The 20,686-nt window shown below is 41.9% G+C and overlaps 1 protein-coding gene across 2 annotated transcripts in view; it reads left to right on the top strand.

Annotated features, from left to right (window-relative positions):
• The window catches only part of egln3 (egl-9 family hypoxia-inducible factor 3), a 35,330-nt gene that overhangs the window by 7,412 nt on the left and 7,232 nt on the right, over nucleotides 1-20,686 (top strand). Inside the window, exons 1-3 of one of the 2 annotated variants that reach the window (XM_067991434.1) lie at nucleotides 1,620-2,240; nucleotides 18,182-18,301; nucleotides 20,127-20,263. In XM_067991434.1, coding sequence (XP_067847535.1) covers nucleotides 1,902-2,240; nucleotides 18,182-18,301; nucleotides 20,127-20,263 — 596 coding nt within the window. In that variant the 5' untranslated portion in view covers nucleotides 1,620-1,901. Of the gene's footprint in view, nucleotides 1-1,619; nucleotides 2,241-18,181; nucleotides 18,302-20,126; nucleotides 20,264-20,686 lie in introns of those variants that run through there. The other variant, XM_067991433.1, reaches the window with a different exon arrangement.

The raw sequence follows: 20,686 nt of genomic DNA, 5'->3' as shown, positions 1-20,686 counted from the left end.
GGTTAGTTTAAACCCAGTGACAAGACCTGAAATGACTCCAAAGTGAAGTAGACTGAGACCCATTTCTCCAAGGAACCTCACTCTGCTTTGTTCTGGCGCCGGCCTTGACTCTGGATTCAGATTGATTTGCACTATAACTGCAGAGTTGGTGTGACAGACACTACAGATGTAATGTGAAATCAAATGCAAATTACTGCGGATGCTGGAAATCTGAAATGAAAACAGAAAATGCTGGAGAAGCTCAGCAAGTCAGGCAGCATCTGTGGAGAAAGAAACAGAGTTAACGTTTCAGGTCGAAGACCTAGAACTGGAAGATTTTTAAAAAGTTAAAGTTTTTGAGCAAGTACAGAGCCAGGGAAAGGAGGGAGGGGAGGAAAGAACAAAAAGGAAGGTCTGTGATAGAGGGCACGAGTGATTAAATGACAAAAAGGTTGATGGTGCAAGGCAAGTGGTAATGGGACAGGTTAAGAATCAAAAGATTGGTCAGGAGTAGCTGTAAATGGCAGCAGCAGAACCATTACCAGCACTAGCTGACCAAAAAAAAAAATGGGAGCAGCAGTTATGATCTGAAGTTATTGAAATCAGTGTTGAGTCTGGAAGGTTGTAAAGTGCCTAAATGAAAGATGAGATGCTGTTCCTCGAGCTTCATTTGAACAGTGTAAGAGGCCGAGGTGGGAGTGGGAGGAGGAATTAAAATGGCACGGTTAGGGTCACGCTTGCGGACAGAGCGGAGATGTTCAGCAAAGCGATCACCCAATCTGCGTTTGGTTTCCCCAGATGTAAAGTGAATGCGCCCTTAAGTTGTTTAAAATCGAATTCTTTCTTTAATCAAAACCACTTGATTTTGTTGACAAGGATATAGGGGTGGCTTGACATCCTTGAAACAGGTTTCTGTTTACTGTTGTAAACAATTTTACAACACCAAGTTATAGTCCAGCAATTTTATTTTAAATTCACAAGCTTTCGGAGGCTTCCCCCTTCGTCAGGTGAACGATGTGAAAATGAAATCCTCGTTCACATCGTTCACCTGACGAAGGGGGAAGCCTCCGAAAGCTTGTGAATTTAAAATAAAATTGCTGGACTATAACTTGGTGTTGTAAAATTGTTTACAATTGTCAACCCCAGTCCATCACCGGCATCTCCACATCTGTTTACTGTACTTTAGAAGATGGTTGATGGTCAGATGCTGCTTCCTTCACTCGGCAGTGTAAATCTGTCAGACTAGCCAAGGAAAATAAAACGGCGGATCTTCCTCGGGCGAGTTCGTTTCATAATTCACCCTTCTTAATCATTTTCAATTAATTGAAACGTGTGTGGGTTTCAGAGCCACGGGGAGATTGCAGGAGTATTATTTTCTTTTCCCTCCTAATCGCTCCCTGTTGCAGCCCAGATGAAACCGATGTGGTGTGAATAAGAGCGGATGTGACTTACTCGCACCGTGGCCTGGGGCGGCCCGCAGCCTTTGGCCTGCTGCACCCGGCGTTGTGTACATGCTGTGGTGGAATTACTCAATGGCGGAGAGGCCGAGCCGGGCTCTACACTCCCCCGGCTCCTCCCACTCGCACGTATCCTCCAGCGGATAACAGCACGTTCTCTGTTGCCTTCAATTTGAACCGGTGTAATCGGTCCTTGGTCTAATCTTAACAGCATTGGCGCTGAAAGGTCATGTTCATTGATATGCCGGGGGACTGAGGTGTGCAATTGATTTGACAGAGGCTCGAGTGTTTCTGTGACCTTAGACAAGAAATCTTAACACTGTGAATCAGAGACGGATACAGTGATATTAGTGAGCTCAAGAAAGTTTGTAGGCTCACTGGTTAAAAGTTGCTTTAAACTAGTGGATCATTCCAAAAATAGCAATCCTGGATCCTCTGGTAGGATTCGCTTTGTGCTTTAACAAGATGCTTTCAGACCTTGAGAAACTAGCGAGGGAGTGTGTCATACCTCGTTTAAATGAACACGGTTATTATTACATTGACAATTTTGTGGGAAGTACAGTCGGAGATTGTATTTACGAAGAAGTTCGTAACTTGCATTCTGTTGGAGAGTTGCGGGATGGACAGTTGGCTGGTCGGAGAACTGGATACTCCAAAAGACACCTGCGGGGCGATCAGGTTGCTTGGGTCAGTGGAGTCAAGGATAGATGTAATGCAATAGACTTCCTTCTTTCATTACTAGATAAACTTGTAATTCTTTGTGGAGGGAAGCTCGGAGATTACAACATAAAAGACAGATCCCAGGTAAGTTATCGGGTTACGTAGTGTTATGTATTTTTCAGTTTGTACGAATTTGGTTGACTAAACTTAAGATCACTTAGCCTTAATGAAATTCATTGTTATAAGGTTCAAATTTGCTTGTTGAATTAGGACAAGTATTTCAAGTGCTTTCAGCATATTCTTTTGATGTAATTGTGTTTGTTTTGAGAAGTTGTCACTATATGCAGTATATAGTTTATTATCTAAGAGTTTAAAACACATTGTGTAGAGAAATAGTATGATAGCCATCTCTGTTCCTGAAGAGTTCTTTATGGCCTTAGTACTTTTCACATCTGCATGAAAACAGTTTGACTTCAGGTTTTATGATGGGGGGAGTGGTTTTCATATTTCATTCATGTTACAACATTGCTTCCAGAGGCAGTGCTGTAATGTAAACAATGGAGTGGCCCTGGGAGTCCTCAACATTGACTTCGGACCCCATGAAGTCTCATGGCATCAGGTCAAACATGGGCAAGGAAACCTCCTGTTGATTATCATCTACCGCCCTCCCTCAGCTGATGAATCAGTCCTCCTCCATATTGAGCACCACTTGGAGGAAGCAGTGAGGGTAGCAAGGGCACAGAATGTACTCTGGGTGGGGGTCTTCAATGTCCATCATCAATAGTGGCTCGGTAGTACCACTACTGACCGAGCTGGCCGAGTCCTGAAGGACACAGCTGTCAAACTGGGCCTGCGGCAGGTGGAGAGAGAACCAACACGAGGGAAAAACCTACTTGACCTCGTCCTCACCAATCTACCTGTCACAGATGCATCTGTCCATGACAGTATTGGTAGGAGTGACCTCCACACTGTCCTTGTGGAGACAAAGTCCCGTCTTCACACTGAGGAACACCGTCCGTCGTGTTGTGTGGCACGACCACCGTGCTAAGTGGGATAGATTCAGAACAGATCTAGCAGCTCAAACCTGGACATCCATGAGGCCCTAAAAATGAGGTGCCAACCTGGCGAAGCTACAACACAGGATTACATGCATGCTAAACAGCAGAAGCAGCATGCTATAGACAGAGCTAAGCGATCCCACAACCAGTAGATCAGATCAAAGTTCTGGATATAGCAAAGGCAATGGGTCCCGACAACATCCCGGCTGTAGTGCTGAAGACTTGTGCTCCAGAACTAGCTGCGCCTCTAGTCGAGCTGTTCTAGTACAGCTACGACACTGGCATCTACCCGACAAAGTGGAAAATTGCCCAGGTATGTCCTCTTCACAAAAAGCAGGACAAATCCAATCCAGCCAATTACCGCCCCATCAGCCTACTCTCAATCATCAGCAAAGTGACGGAAGGTGTCGTCGACAGTGCTATCAGGCGGCACTTACTCACCAATTACCTGCTCACCGATGCTCAGTTTGGGTTCCGCCAGGACCACTCGGCTCCAGACCTCATTACAGCCTTGGTCCAAACATGGACAAAAGAGCTGAATTCCAGAGGTGAGTTGAGAGTGACTGCCCTTGACATCAAGGCAGCATTTGACCAAGTGTGGCATTAAGGAGCCCTAGTAAAATTGATGTCAATGGGAATCAGGGGGAAAATTCTCCAGTGGCTGGAGTCATACCTAGCACAAAGGAAGATGTTGGTGGTTGTTGGAGGCCAATCATCTCAGTCCCAGGATATTGCTGTAGGAGTTCCTCAGGGCAGTGTCCTAGGCCCAACCATCTTCAGCAGCTTCATCAATGACCTTCCCCCCATCATAAGGTTAGAAGCGGGGATGTTCACTGATGATTGCACATTGTTCAGTTCCATTCGCAATCCCTCAGATAATGAAGCAGTCCGTACCCGCATGCAACAAGACCTGGACAACATCCAGGCTTGGGCTGATAACAGGCAATGACCATCTTCAACAAGAGAGAGTCTAACCACCTTCCTTTGACATTCAACGGCATTACCAACGCCAAATCCCCCACCATCAACATCCTGGGGTTCACCATTGACCAGGAACTTAACTAGACCAGCCACATAAATACCGTGGCTACAAGAGCAGGTCAGAGGCTGGGTATTCTGTGGTGAGTGACTCACCTCCTGACTCCCCAAAGCCTTTCCACCATCTACAAGGCACAAGTCAGGAGTATGATGGAATACTCTCCACTTGCATGGATGAGTTCAGCTCCAACAACACTCAAGCTCTACACCATCCAGGACAAAGCAGCCCACTTGATTGGCACCCCATCCACCACCTTAAACATGCACTCCCTCCACCTCCAACGCACCGTGGCTGCAGTGTGTACCATCTACAAGATGCACTGCAGCAACTTGCCAAGGCTTCTTTGACAGCATCTCCTAAACTCATGATCTCTACCACCTAGAAGGACAAGGACAGCAGGCTCATGGGAACACCACCACTTGCACGTTCCCCTCCAAGTCACACACCATCCTGGCTTGGAAATATATCGCCGTTCCTTCATCGTCGCTGGGTCAAAATCCTGGAACTCCCTTCCTAACAGCACTGTGGGAGAACCTTGACCACATGGACTGCAGCGGTTCAAGAAGGCGACTCACCACCACCTTCTCATGGGCAATTAGGGATGGGCAATAAATGCTGGCCCTGCCAGCGACGCCCACATCCCATGAACGAATAAAAAAAAATGTGGTTGGAACATAGAAAAACATAGAAAATAGGAGCAAGAGTAGGCCATTCGGCCCTTTGGGCCTGCTCCGCCATTCAAAATGATCGTGGCTGATCGTCTAACTCAGTACCCTGTTCCCGCTTTTTCCCCATATCCCTTGATCCCTTTAGCATTAAGAAATATATCTATCTCCTTGAATACATCTAATGACTTGGCCTCCACTGCCTTCTGTGGTAGAGAATTCCACAGGTTCACCACCCTTTGAGTGAAGAAATTTCTCCTCATCTTGGTTCTAAATGGCATACCCCGTATCCTGAGACTGTGACCGCTCGTTCTGGACTCCCCAGCCATCAGGAACATCCTCCCTGCATCTAATCTGTCTAGTCCTGTTAGAATTTTATATGTTTCGATGAGATCACCTCTCATTCTTCTAAACTCTCGTGAGTATAGGCCTAGTCGACCCAATCTCTCCTCATACGTCAGTCCTGCCATCCCAGGAATCAGTCTGATAAATCTCCCTCCATGGCAAGGACATCCTTAGATAAGGAGACCAAAACTGCACACAATTATCCAGATGTGATCTCATCAAGGCCCTGTATAACTGCAATAAGACATCCCTGCTCCTATACTCAAATCCTCTTGCAATGAAGGCCAACATACCATTCGCCTTCCTAACTGCTTGCTGCACCTGAATGCTCGCTTTCAGCGACTGGTGTACAAGGACACCCAGGTCTCGTTGCACCTCCCCTTTTCCCAATCTATCACCATTCAGATAATAACCTGCCTTTCTGTTTTTACAACCAAAGTGGATAACCTCACATTTATCCACGTTGTACTGCATCTGCCGTGTTCTTGCCCACTCACCCAACTTGTCTAAATCACATTGGAGCCTCTTTGCATCCTCCTCACAGCTCACATTCCACCCCAGCTTTGTGTTATCTGCAAACTTGGAAATGTTACATTTATTTCCCTCATCCAAATCATTGATATATATTGTGAATAGCTGGGGCCCAAGCATTGATCCCTGCGGTACCCCACTAGTCACTGCCTGCCACCCGGAAAAAGATCCATTCATTCCTACTCTCTGTTTCCTGTCTGTCAACCAATTCTCAATCCATGCGAGTATATTCCCCCCAATCCCATGTGTTTTAATTTTGCACACTAACCTCTTGTGTGGGACCTTATTAAAAGCTTTCTGAAAATCCAAATACACCACATCCACTGGTTCTCCCCTATCTATTCTACTAGTTACATCCTCAAAAAACTCCAGTAGATTTGTTAAGCATGATTCCCCTTTCATAAACCCATGCTGACTTTGTCTAATCCCGTTAATACCCTCCAAGTGTTCTATTATCACATCTTTTATAATGGACTCTAGCATTTTCCCCACTACTGATGTTAGGACCTTTTCACCAGTACTGATGTTAACACATGCCTCCAGAAGCACAAAATACTAATAAGGTGCATTAGCTCCACGCTTCTAGCAGCAAACCGCCACCACTGCAAAAAGTAATGGCCATCACAAGGAAATATATATTGCCACTGCTGGATTCGGGGACTGGTGTTTTATTCTGGATTGCTTGTACAGGACAGCAATGCAAGTTCTAGAAGATATATCTTGGATAACATATCTGTATAGAACTTGTACAGAACCATGGTTAGACTATACTTGGAGTATTGTGCACAGTTCTGGTCTTCTTATTATAGAAAGGATGTAGAGGCATTGGAGAAGGTGCAAAAAAGATTCACAAGGATGATATCAGAATTGAGAAGATATCCTTACCAGGTAAGGCTGAAGAGGCTCAGGCACTTTTCTCCAGAAAAGAGAAGGCTGAGGGATGACCTGGTGAAGGTACTTAAGATAATGAAAGGGTTTGATAGGGTAGGCATCCAAAACTAGAGGTCATAAATATAAAATAATGGCTAATAAATCTAATAGGGAAGTCAGGAGAAACTTCTTTACCGAAAGAGTGGTAAGAATGTGGAATGCGCTACCACATGGGGTAATTGAGGCAAATAGCACAGATGCATTTAAGGGAAAACTAGATAAGCACATGAGGGAGAAAGGAATTGAAGGGTATCCTGAAAGGGTTAGATGAAGTGGGGAGAGAGGAGGCTCGTGTGGAGCATAAATGCCGGCATAGACCAGTTGGGCCAAATGGCCTCTTTCTGTGCTGTAGTTTCAATGTAATTCGACAGAAAGCCAAAATAATGTCAAACCCAAGTGTTAGGAGTCTGAGTTAAGCTGAAAGATTGGAGAAACTTGGACTTTTCAGGGTTTAAAGGAGATATTTGAGAGGTAATGTTATTGAGATATATAAGATAGTAAAGAGTCTGGAAAAGGTAAATCCAGAAAACTATTCCAAACTAAGTTGAGAGTTTAGGACAAGGGAACACAAGTTCAAACACAAGTCTCGCTCACCTGACGAAGGAGAAAGCCTCCGAAAGCTTGTGATTTTCAAATAAAACAGTTGGACTATAACCTGGTGTTGTAAGATTCCTTACAATGGTTTCCATTGGGGGAGGCTCTGCCTCTGTAAATGGCTACACATCAACCTCTACGATCAATCTTGGCTGCGACGACACAGTAAGTTTGGGTGATTTCAACGCAGGTGAGCAAAACTGCACATAATTACCACTCTGCTGGCAGTCTTGGTACATTTGCGACTAGTATCTGGATGTGGCCATAGCAGATCTGGCAGATTTGCATTAGATGGGAGACCCACACTTTGGAAACTGGCAGCACAAGCACCTCACTGACACTAATATAAATGCAGCTTTAGAGTCTTTTTCTGAGGCTTACTTGAGAGCAGTGCATTGTCTGTTGTAAGTCAGAGTGCTGCACAGTCGGAGGTGCCATCTTTCGGATGAGGCGTTAAACTGAGACCCCACCTGTCCTCTCAGATGAACGTAAAAGATCTTATGGCACTATTTCAAAGAAGAACAGGGGAGTTCTCCCCGTGTTCTGGCCAATATTTATTCCTCAACCAACAACCACTAAAAAAACGATTATCTGATCATTATCGCATTGCTATTTGTGGAACCTTGCTGTATGTGAATTGGCTGTTGCATTTCCTACAATACAACAGTGGCTACACTGCAGTACTTAATTGTCTGTAAAGCACTGGGACATCCTGAAGTCGTGAAAGGCACTATATAAATGCAAGTCTTTCTGTTTTCTTTTAAAAGCTGCAGGAGACAAGAAACATATTTAAACTAAACGCAGGGCCCATGAAAATAACTCCGCACTTTTTAAGAGCAAAGGGGATGAAATTCTCCTTTTAACAAAAAGAAGCAAAATGTCTGTTTTTCCTCCATAATTAATGACCTGGGTGTACACAGCTGTGATTTTTGAGAAATATTCTCCTGTTTTTCATTACATCAGGAATTTCACCTCTAAAACTAAGAAGTTATGAAAGTTTATGGTATAAATAAATATATTGTCCACTATAATCTGGATGTCCTGACTCATTGTGCAAATTAGATTTTTTCTTTACTTTGTGATTCAATATATGTCTATTCACTGATGCTAATGATGAACTCAAATAATGCAGGAGGAAATATTTAGTAAACCGTTGACATCGGATATATCATTTGTTAGCCAGTTAGTAATTACATGCCAATTTGCTGATTTAAATTGTTTGACAATGCACATTTCATTTTCTGAGCTTATTTCAAGAATATTTCATTATTTAAGCAATTTATTAAGACTGTGTCTACGTGACTAATGTGCATGAGTTGTATGCAGCTTGCACATAATGGTTGCAGGAAGTCTGGAACCCACAAAGAGGAAACTAAAACACTTAGTCACTTGAGTGCATATATTGCAAGTTTTGATGCAAAACTTGCAGTGTAAATTCAGAGTCAGAATCGGGCTGCTGAGAGAAACTCCCTGGGAGAGTTAGGAAAGGAGACTCACACCACTTTGGTTTGACACCAGTTGGAGTGTAAATCCAATGAGGGGGTCAAACCTCAATTACAAAGTGCCCGGGGATCTGTAACAATGCTTGCTTTCTCCTGGTTAGGATAATTTGATTCCAGGCAGACAAGCTACTTTCCCGCAAAAACCTTTATACACACCTTTGTTGCTTCCAGCTCAACTACTGTAACATTCTACTTGTTGTCGTCACTTCCTGCACTTTATAATATAGGGCATGTAAGTTGTGGATCCATATGGCCCTCTGGCCAGCAATGTCTTCTTGCTTGTGTCACTATCAGATGTTGCTGCTCACTCATGCTCTGTATTTGTCCCAGTGTACTATCTAGTGATAGATTCCTCATTATCTAACTCCCCAAGAGTATACATCTCTGGGTTGATGTTTGGGAAGGATAGAGTGAGTAAAGGTGCTTGGTGCAAAGTACTAGCATCATCAGACAGTGAGAGGCCTTTGACTTCCTCTTACTGCGGAAATTCTAGCAGGGGAAAAGAGGAAGAGAGGTTAGAATGATTTCATGAGGAACAGAGCTCATATGTCATTTTTAGTCAAAGGAGTGGCATGAGGGTTTCTTGATATGGTTCACTGAAAATTAATGACAAGTACAGTAGGAGGAGAAGCAAATGTTCTGATAAATCCTCAGCTAACACATGCCTTTCTATGTCCCCATCTCCAATACCCTTGATGATCATTCTGGCCAGGATCTTAGGGTCACCTCTTAGGGGGTAATAATCTTCAACTTTAGGGATCCGTTACCTGCGGCCAATCAGTTACGGGCTGTTTACTCCTTTAAAAAGAATGCAAAAAAAATGAGAAATTCCTTAGGACACCATGAGAAACAATAAAATCTAGGTGTCTGCATGCAACCAGTAATGGGGAGGGGATGACTGGTGCATGCACCAAGTAGTTAGATTCCATGTGGAACTTAGGGCAATTGCATGTACAATTGTAAGTGAAGGAGCACTTCCAGGTAAAGGTTTGAGGTGTAATGGGCACCCTACTGCCTTCTGGACATTGATGGTAAGCAATTCAAGCACTTTATCAGGAGCATGCGAGCAGGTCATTATAAGTGGCAGACATGCTTAGTTGAGTGCATTTTAAGAAGGTATGCCTGAATCCTTTATCTTGCCTGACTTGATAAGATCATTAAGCTTCTTCTTGCATTGAGAGGCAGTGCGTGGGGTCATAGAGATCGCACTTACATGGCTGGCTAGCACTCACCATTGTCCCTGAATTGCCCTTATTGGCACCTTCCAATTTTCCATTTCAAATAGTGCCTCCCTCCTGTCCCTGACTTTCTGTAGGAATACTTCCACATCTGCATAAGCACACCTGAGGTTGTATGCTCTGCAGTAGACCTTTCAGACAATCTATGCAATGGATTGTTGTGATCACCAACAAAAAGTCTGTAACACCATGTCAGTTTTCTACCCCCAATGAGCGAGTTCCCATTCAGTAGCATTTCCCACACCTGGACCGTGCCTGAAGTATAGAGGGGTTAGTGCTTGTACCCTGCGGGATTGGGGGATGAGGTGGCTTGGGGGCACATCTACGCCACCATTCTGCCAAAGACCGAAGAAATGCCAACGATAACTGGCCTGGGCAGGTGCCAATTTTCCCCACCCATCATCAGAAACACATCCTCAAAAAAAATCTCTGGTCCCCTCATCTTCAGGGTTCCAGGCCTTGATCTAGGACTCGATCCCTAGGTGAGCCCCCACTTTTGCCAGGTACATCTGGTGAGACCAGGCCTGCCTGCTCTAATTGGTACACTTGGTCCTGACTGAGGGCCTGGGAGCAGGGACTCTCCTCCCTCCCCCCTTAACATTGATTGCTTTTTAAAGGTAGGCAGAGAGTCCACCCTTGCAAAGCCGCACAAATAACTAGTAACTCCTGTTTAAGGACCTATGTATCCAGGTCGCAGATGAATTTGTGGCCGTTCTGGCTGAACTCCACTGGAATTGCCATGGATTTTTGGACCATGACATATAATCAATCACTATTTGCTTTCAGGGGAATATGAGACTAAGCATTTGGTAGCACCACCTCTTGCTCATTAAACCACTATTTTCACACAATATGACGGACAAAATCACAGCAGACTGCAGTGAAAAAAAAATCATAGTCCTGCCTTTTCCTCATCCTTCACTTAAGCAGTCAATCCCAGTTAAACGCCCATCTATACAATTGCTATGCCATTATAAACAGAAACTTCATCTAAATTAGACTAACATACATTTCAGAACACTGCATTTATCCGAATACTTGCAGCCAGAATATATTTGGATATGTGAATAACTTGGAAACACATTTGGAATTGATGATTGAAGACCAATTCTGATCACCGCCATGGAATGTGTGCAATAAAACACCATTCTAAAGTTCCTGTGACGTTCTAAAAACTGCAGCAGCCCGGCAAAAACTCATACAAAACAACCGTCAAAACATCCTGTTTTGAGCTGGTATTTAAATACCCAGTTTAGACATGCTTCATTCAGAGTGACACTGCATTGTATCTCAAAAATGTTGGTGTAGTTCAGCATGCAGGTTGATTCAGTGACCAGGAACTTCTGGCAAAGTATAGCACTCACAGGGAGCACTGGTTGGGAAATTGCAGGTCCACAATGCCTGATTTTCTATTTAAATTAATCATTCCTTAGATGTTGCTGATCCTAGAGAAATGCCAACTTTTTCTCTGCTTTTGAAAACATAATAATAGGTTCTTGAAAATTAGATTTAAAACACGTGTTCATATCACAGCATGTAGACTGTGGTTTAGGAAAGGGAAAAAAAAGACATTGCTTCTCCTGATTTCACTGCTGAGGCTTTAAAATTAATGTTAACTAGCCCCAAAATAGGCAATGTTTTATTTATTTGCAGCATTGCACTATCAAGTTCTGCTTTGATTGAGGTGTTTACTGGTACAATAGCTTACTTCACTGGAGTTTGACTATCAGTGTGTTCACGTTCTGCACGTAGCACTGTCATTAATCCATCAAGCAGTTGGCTGGAAGCCAAACCTCACCGGAAGCAGCTATCCTGCTCCCAAACATTTCTGTTCACGATTGCGTTGCAAATTATATGATACAAATTATATATACCAATAATTATATTCAACGGCATATCAAAGTACAATGAATTAATATTTATAGATGCCTTCATTCTTTGTTCAATTTACCAGTTGTACTTTTATAGGATTTGTAGCTAAGAAATTCACAGACTGTTCTTAGGCTGAGCAGGCTGCCCCCATCCAGTGCTGATTACATCTCATTCTTGAGCTGGTGATGTTTATTACTTCTGGGAAGTTTGGCTTCTCTGGTAGAGTGGAGTTTGTAGTGGGAAGCTGTTGTGTTTGTTTATAGAATTCACTTGATTTATCTAGGTTCATAAATCACATGATTTCTAAGAGGAGGTGGTGGATAAATTTCAGGATGCAAAATCCACATCTGAACCAAATTGTAGTGCCACCACAATTTTATTTTTCTTCGTCCTTTTCTTGCAATCTTTTCTCCTTTTCTGCCCTATTTTAAAGGTGTTAATTCCTTGCTGTGTTACAGGTTCACGGGTATTCTCCAGTACCTTACCCAAGTCATTCATCTGTGATGTTTGACTGTAAATGTTAGTATTCAAGCATGAGGACATTACAACATATTCCAATTTTATCCTAACGCAATGTCCACATATGTGTCTTTCAGCAAGGATCTCTGAATAGCTATCAGATGTGGGAACCTTGGTTGATTTTTCCCTCACTAACTCAGGATGCTGAGGCCAATTGCAGAACTCTTGTCACCATCCTAGCTGACTCAACACAGATCTTGAATCTTCCTGCTCTTTTATTTTAAAATTATATCATTTTGCTTTTTCCGCTCCACTCCTCCCTTCATAACTGAATATGATCACATAGACATTGATTAGCTGGGAGTCAGAAGGCGAGTGAAATAGGTCACACATATACCAGTGATTGGGCAAATACATGTTTACGTTGTTAAGAGATTGACAGCATATGTTCTTTCGCCCTCCCCCCCCCCCCCCCACCCACTTCCAAAAAGAGACTGTAAATCCCAAAGTGCACAGCATCTTATCTGACAGTCTAGAGAAGAAATAATCAAATAGCTGTAATGATCTGGGTTGAATGTCAGTGAGCATTTAAATCTCTACAAAACATAGCCACGTATGCATAAATAGCCAATAGGCTGAAATTACTTTTGTAGCTCTGCATACCCAGGTTGACTCTTTTTCCAGATCATTAAATAAATTGAGATTGTGACAAAACAATTTTTATTGTTTTAACTGAGGCTTTAGATAGATTGGACTTGGACTCACTAAAATCAGCTGGCCGAGATCATTAGGAGAGTCCTGGGGTGGGGGGGGGGGGGGGTCAGTCAGCAGGGTGGCGAGAGGTGGCTCGCAGCTATCATTCCCAATTGAATTTTGCAAAGGGGACCTCAAACAGGCTCCCCTATTTGCATACGCCCTGGATGCCTATGGAGAAGCCTTTACCAGTATGGTGGGCGGTGCACTTTTGGATCCTGAGGCGCCCATTTTATGCCTGTTTCTAGGCCCTTCTATTTCAGCATACCAAAGATTTGGATTGGATCATGTTAAATTTTAGGAATCCCATATTGTATACAAGAAATCAACACGGAATAAATGGTACAGTACCAGTGTTCTGGTAGATATCATTAGCATGCTTTGCTATAAAATGCTGCAGGATCAGTCACTTAATAAGAAAATTAACTTTTAGTTTGCAAGTTTAATCAAGAAATTTCCTCGTAACATCATGCACCACGCAAGCTGGTAGCTGAATGGATTTACTGCTCCATCAAATCCGTTCGAGGCCTCTTATTTTGGTTCTAAAACGGATCTCTGTCTAGTGGTCTTATGTTTGTTTAAAATGGTGTGATGGTGATATTCACTGGTTGGAATTTAATACCAGACTATCTTTTATTCATTTCTTTGTTTTATCCATGCTTGGGATGTGGGCGCCACTGCCAAGGCCAGCATTTATTGCCCATTCCTAGTACAAATGGGTGGCTTGCTACGCCACTTCAGAGGGCAGTTAAGAGTCAACATTAGTGTGGGACTGGAATTACATTTAGGCCAGACTGGATAAGGACATTAGTGAATCAATTGGGTTTTTACAACAATCCAACAGCCACATGGTCACTTTTACTGATACCAGCTTTTTTTATTTCCAGATTCTTTTTTAAACTGAATTTAAATTCTCAAACTGCGATGGAGGGTTTTGAATTTACATTCACTGGATTAGTAGCCCAGGCTTCTAGAATACTTGTCCAATAACATAGCCGATACACTAGCATACCCATTTGGCTTGAAATCTGAATGTTACCCTGCGTAGCTAATAATGTGTATACATTACAGTGATTACGAAGAGTGAAAATATTATATTTTGACAATACACCCATTACCATATATTAAAATTACAATGATTTATTTTGAAAGTAATTTCTGTAAAGGGTTGAATACTTATTTTAAAAATCTGCTATGCAGAAAATGGTTAGTAAAGTATTTTTGCTTATTAAGGTATATTTTTGGTTAGAGCGTATTTAAATATATGGATCATATTGCCATGGGGTGCAGGATATTTATTAGGTAGCAGTTAATTGAAACTCTATGGATTATACGGTATGTGGCAATATGATAATATTGTCAGACCATATCAAGCAGGTACCATTATTCCTAGAGAGCTTCTCTTGTGGCTTAGTGGTTCTGTTTGTGTTTTGAATACTTGCCACCTCAAAACAAGACCAGTAAAGTCTGTACATTATGATAATGGATTGGTCCCTGAGCTGTGCTGTCTTTCTTTACAAAGTCAAGCTGAAGTATAAATTATTGGAATGAAATCAATAGTTTTGCAACTGGTGTGGATTTCAGTTCATGACTGTCAGCACGTACTTCGCTGTACACTTAAGGCATGAAATATTTGCAGATCTATGCAGAGCATAACACTGATCTCATTTCATTCAGCTCACTTGCCAACAGAATCTGCTGTTTTGTCAGTGACAGAATATATGATTGGAACACTTGAGCTATGAAAAAAGTAATACTGTACTGTTAATTTTTGTGCAGAGCTTTAATTAAATGCAGGATGTGTGATCAATACATGTAATATTAATTTGAGATAAGATGTTGTTGCTACCCCTTGGTTCACTAAGCAAACCATCTTTCATAACCTAGGGCTGAATTGGTATTACAACCAACTTTGATAATATTTATACATTTCTGTAGTTTTCTATCTACTGCTTTCTGACTAAAATATAATTTCTGAATACTTTTTTGGATGTAAACTTTCTCCTATTGATAACTATAGATAGCCACTCAACATGTAACCATATATTGAGTTAAAACATTAAAAAAGTCCAAGGTTATATTTTATTAAGCGTGCAGTATGTCGTGTATGCCAAATCTGTCTTTGCTGAGGTTTGTAATCTCAGTTGAGCTACTGGTGGAATTTGCTCTCTTGTTGCCCAGTTCTGAAAACCATTAGTAAAACCTAAACTGGCTGAATTCAATTTGAGTGTATCTATCAATTCTAATTTTTTTAAAGTTTAAAACTATTCTTTTAATTGTGATTGCATTTCCTGGTTAGAGGCATTCCTGGAGGTTTGATCATGTGACATTCTAACCACACCATATGATGCCTGATTGTGTGGCATCTGATCACACGACTTCTACAAATGTTATTGCATTTATTGTATAAGGGTTGGGTTCCCTGTGGTTGAGTATTTTTGCTCGTGGTTTTGCGCCAGCAGCAGTTGTGCAACAAATTCCAAGAACCAGGAGGTCCACACAAGGGCAGGGAAAGAGGGGAAACAGAGGGCAGAGAAAGAGGGGAAACCGAGGAACCCCTCCCCATTTCAGAGCTTTCCCCCCCCCCCCCCCGAATGCCGACTCTCCAGCTCCCTCGACGCGGTTGCGGCGCTCTGCGTGCTGGAGTGTCACTGAGCGGGGGTGGGGGGGGCGCAGGGTACTGCAGGGGGAACTTTAAATCGGTGATCTGCTGGGTTGTTGGAGGCAGCGCTCGAGGGAGGAACCCCTGATTCCAGGAAACTCATGGTTATTCCGGGAGGGTTGGGAACCCTAAACACAGCTCAGTTTTAAGGTTTCACTGTCTGACATATGCTGCTGATAAAGTCTCCATCTGTAACTACTGTATATTTTTAATGAGGGTAGAAACTTCCTCTCCTTCCTTGTCCACACCAAATTATTTTCTGTCTTGGGCTACACACTGCCAAGAGGGCAGATGGGTGACCAATTCCAATCCCGAGCTTGTGAAGGTGCACAAGAATAAGTTGGGTAGAATATATAACTTGGTCTTTCACAAATTACATTTAAAACTCAAGGTTTTGTGCATTCATGGTAAAATACATGTCTTAAGCACATTTATAAGTATCCAATTTTTATTGATTGTAGATTTTTAGTTTGTCATAAAAGTCAACTAGAGATGAACCTATTCGAACTAAATTGTATCAGGATCTACATTTACAATGCTAACTACATTTGTGTCACTACATTGTGTGCTGATTCTTGGTTGGCTCTAAATTATTCTTGCATTGCATTGTAGACATGGGTCGTTCAAAAGTAAATTATTAGCATAAGATCCATAAACGTATCAGAAACAATTTATACTCATCTTAAGCCTTTAAGTCAAAACAGCCAGTCCCTTAAATATGTACTTATTCTTGCAACAAAAAAATGTTTTTATATCCACTGAACAGTTTGAGCCAACAGTGGTTAGTTGCTACAACTAGGTATGACCTGCCTGAGCATTTAGACCTACAGCAGATGTTCAATGACATGTCATTTCCTAGTAATCACTTCTCTCACGTCCCATTAGCAAGACATTAAGTAATTCTATTTTTCAATGTACATAGACAAGTGAAACTTAACAGTTGCAAGAAACAAAGTATTATGTTTCAAATTACCTTTTTGCAAAACTGTAAGAAGACTTTTTTTTAAAGAGGTTGTTTAGCATTTAATTGTTTAGCTTTTAGATTTGTGATAAGCAGTATTCTGGGTACCAGTTTCAGCAAACCATGTTCACGGAAGATGGCTACCTGCTAGAATTGCTAGGAGGTAGAGGAAACGATTGAAAGGCACTCCCAATTTGTTGAATGTCCATTCTGAGAGCAGTTATTTAAATAGGGCATATCTTACGGTAATTACTTTTGGCTTAATCTATCTATGGTAGATATAAAAATATTTTTACTATATTACTGACCGATGTTGGAAACAATATGACAGATTTAAGCTGTCTTGACACAATTATAGTAAAGGCATATATTTGCTTTTTATTTTTGCTCAAGGAACTTGAGGCCATTTTTGGGCAATTAGCTTACAGTAATTGCTATTCTATATTATTATTGTTACATTGAGTTAGTTATTTTGTTACCCTTTGTTTTATTTACACACAATTGAGAACACGAAACAGCAGATCTCTTGCTTCAAAGAGAAGGAACTTATGCAATGTCGAGCAGCACCTCCAAGAAGCAAGCACACTACAAACAGTTGCTACCATTGCGCTCCATCCACACTCCCAATATTTACCCGCTACTGACAATGGCTTTCTCTCTCCCACTCTGCTTTTCACTCTGGTGATTATCTCTCCTTTTTAACCCAATGACAAAGTAACTCCTCCTCTTGGTGCTTTTCACTCACTGTTCACAGCACATGTTCTGCATTACTGTTACAAATGAAGGATTTCTTTCTTACACATAATTTCAACAAACATTCTTTACATTTTTTGCACAAATCACAAGATTTTTTCCCCCCTTTCTCCTTTCTTCTCCCCTTCGCAGCATCTTATGACTCTGCTCACAAGATTGCTTCAAGATCTTCGCTATGGCAGGACCACAGAAAGTCAATCATAAAACCCCTCCTTTATATTTCATTCACGTTGTCACCTAATAATACAATCTCTGTTCCACTGTGCAGTGCTCCAGTTGTATCAGCAGTTCCTTCAATTCCTTGTGAGCAATGCCACAGAAGACCTACTGGTCTGATAATAAATGTATTTAATTTTACCATGGAAACCTCAATATCCGAGTGGTTCCTGTTTAATTTGTCAATACTGGTTTCAGATGTATTTGAAAAAAATGACCACAAACATAACCTAATAGCAAAATGATAGACTTTAGAGAACCAAGACTGGCTGATACCTCAATCTGAACAGCTTCAGTTTTTGTAACAGCTTTCTCCTATAAGTCTATCAATGCCAAACAAATCTTACAACAAGTGCATCTGATGTTAATAAGTCATGGATTGGATTTGGTATTGGTGGTGATGACATAGTACGTGATCTGCTTAAATATGCACTGTTACCGGCTAACCTAGAACTAATAAATAAAGAAATATTGCTTGCAAGTAAACTTTTTCCCTTTCCTTTACAGGCAATGGTAGCCTGCTACCCAGGGAATGGAACAGGGTATGTTCAGCATGTTGACAACCCAACTGGTGATGGTCGTTGTGTGACCTGCATTTATTACCTGAATAAAAACTGGGATGCAAAGGTATGAAATATTCTTTTCCTCCTCAGGAAATTGTTTAGACCGGCTTTCTTGATTGTATATTTATGTGGATTTATTTTGTTTTGTATTGTATTATTTGAGACAGCACTTTTTAAAGAAAGCTGACATATAAAGCGATTTTACCATATTTTAAAAAAAGTTTCTATTGTCCTACTGATTTTATAGTTTATTTTGTGTTGTAAGCAGCAGTACCAGCAACTGTATTTCAAGACAGTTTTGGAAGAGATGGAAATATGTTTTTTTATATATTTTTAAATCCCATCATGCAATAAACGATTCCTTTATGATGGTAACACATGTTGGCGCACCAATGCATTACATGGATTAGTGAGATCTGGGTTAAAATCTGTGGGTTCCCCCCAACGTGCGCTGCTGAGATTCTGGTTTCCATTGTGCTGCTGTACAGAAATGTGCAGCAGACGTCAGGAGAGAGGAAACGTTAGAGAGTGAGTCATCCACGCTTTACTCTTGCACATTGAATAGTGGTCGGCTTCAGAGCAGTGTTGGTGAAGGTTTAGGAACAGATCACCCACTCTCCTCTTGGTCATTAATGGGATGTGGCAATAGAAAGAAGGATGTTATAATGTGAATTTCTGATGAAACAACTATCCTTTCTGCTCGGTACCCCATTTTGTTTAATTCGCACGATCAGTTTTGTTACCTGAATGGCACATTGGGGAAGACTTTCAACTGCTGGCCACCCATTCCACGCTTGCTAAACAGACAATCGGCAGTTGAAAATCTGGTGAGGACCATGTGTAGCCATTTGCCAGACTGAATCAATTTTCAAGCAGATCTTTAAATGGGCGCCCAACATCCCTGCCCAAAGCAGGCATGAGGCTGTTTAAATATGCAAATCAAGATCCTACACCTAATGTAGGACCCCGATTGCAGCTTTCAAGGAGAAATGTGCGAAGCATGCGCGTCGCATGCCAGTCCCACTTTCTCCAGGCGTTGAGAAGCCACAACGATGGTCCTTAAAGGGACCGCTGGAGGCCGCTCCTTAAAAAGTAACTTTTTTTTTAAAAAAGGTTTTTGTGGGGCCACGGAGGAGCAGCAATGCTCCTCTGTGGCCCCACAAAAATCCTCCGGCTGGCTGGCCGTTCTCGCCTCCCCCGGCCTCCTCTCACCCCCACCCCCTGAACATGCCTTGCCTGCTGGCCGGCTACGTGTAGTTGCCGGACGATTTTCCTCCTCACTAGACCGACCAGCTGCAGTGGTGTGCCCGCTTAGCGCCTGCAGCTCGCCAAGAAAATATTAATGAGTCCTGAATCAGCACGTGATTTGGGCCCTTGACTGCCTTGTTGGGCAGGCACCACGGGCACACCGCCAATATCGCGCCCCTTCGGCGCCCAACCTGAAAGTCTGTCCCATTATGTTTGGATCTCCAGAAAAGATCAGGCTGTTTTGAAAACATGATAACTTGCATATTGGCAACGTTTCCCCTATCAGACTCTATCTGGCTTGGAGATCTGCCAGCACTTGCTATGGCTGGTTACTCCTGCTAGAAGAAGCCTTTCAGTGTCCTTATTTTTATGCCTTGATCCGTGTTTTTTTGGTCTTAATGTGTTCAATATAGTATATGTTATGTTTTCTATTCAACAGCACTTGGTGTTACTAGTTTAATTTGTTTTCATTCCATTTTTAGTGTTTTACCTCTGTTAACTTTAGTCCATTATTTATCTTTAGGATAATAGTAATCATGAAAAAAATTACAGCAAATGTATCACTATTAAAATATGCTGCAATTGTCTTTCCAAATCAGTTATTTCTTAGCTAATCTATTGTAATTTAATGCATATTTTAGGTGGATGGCGGTATTCTTCGAATATTTCCAGAAGGAAAGTCCTATGTAGTTGACGTTGAGCCAATATTTGATAGATTGTTGTTGTTCTGGTCTGATCGAAGAAATCCACATGAAGTGCAGCCAGCATATTCTGTCAGGTAAGTCCCTGTTGGGGTCACCTTAGAGCTCTACCGAGGTTCCTAATATGAAAAATATTTAGTGTAGTTTGTCCAATTGGTGTCAGTTAGAGAACTTGAAATTATTTTGTCGTTCTGAAGCAGAGTGGCAATAAATTTTGAAATCTATAGGTTCCTGATGGTCAGTTTTAACAGTTAACAGCCCACAGAATGCAACATTTTAAACTGTATTACATAGAATCTACAGCACAGAAACAGACCATTCAGCCCAACAGGTCCAGCCGGTGTTTATGCTCCACACGAGCCTCCTACCTTCTTCTTCGTCTAACCCTATCAAAGTATCCTTCTATTCCTTTCTCCCTCATGTGTTTATCTAGTTTCCCCTTAAATGTATCTATGATAGCTTCCTCAACTACTCTTTGCGGTACCAAGTTCCACATTCTA

Source organism: Heptranchias perlo, chromosome 10 (genome assembly GCF_035084215.1).
Source record: "Heptranchias perlo isolate sHepPer1 chromosome 10, sHepPer1.hap1, whole genome shotgun sequence".
In the NCBI taxonomy this organism is placed as follows: Eukaryota; Metazoa; Chordata; class Chondrichthyes; order Hexanchiformes; family Hexanchidae; genus Heptranchias; species Heptranchias perlo.
Note: the sequence above shows the minus strand (reverse complement) of the source record. Positions and strands in the feature narration are given on the sequence as shown.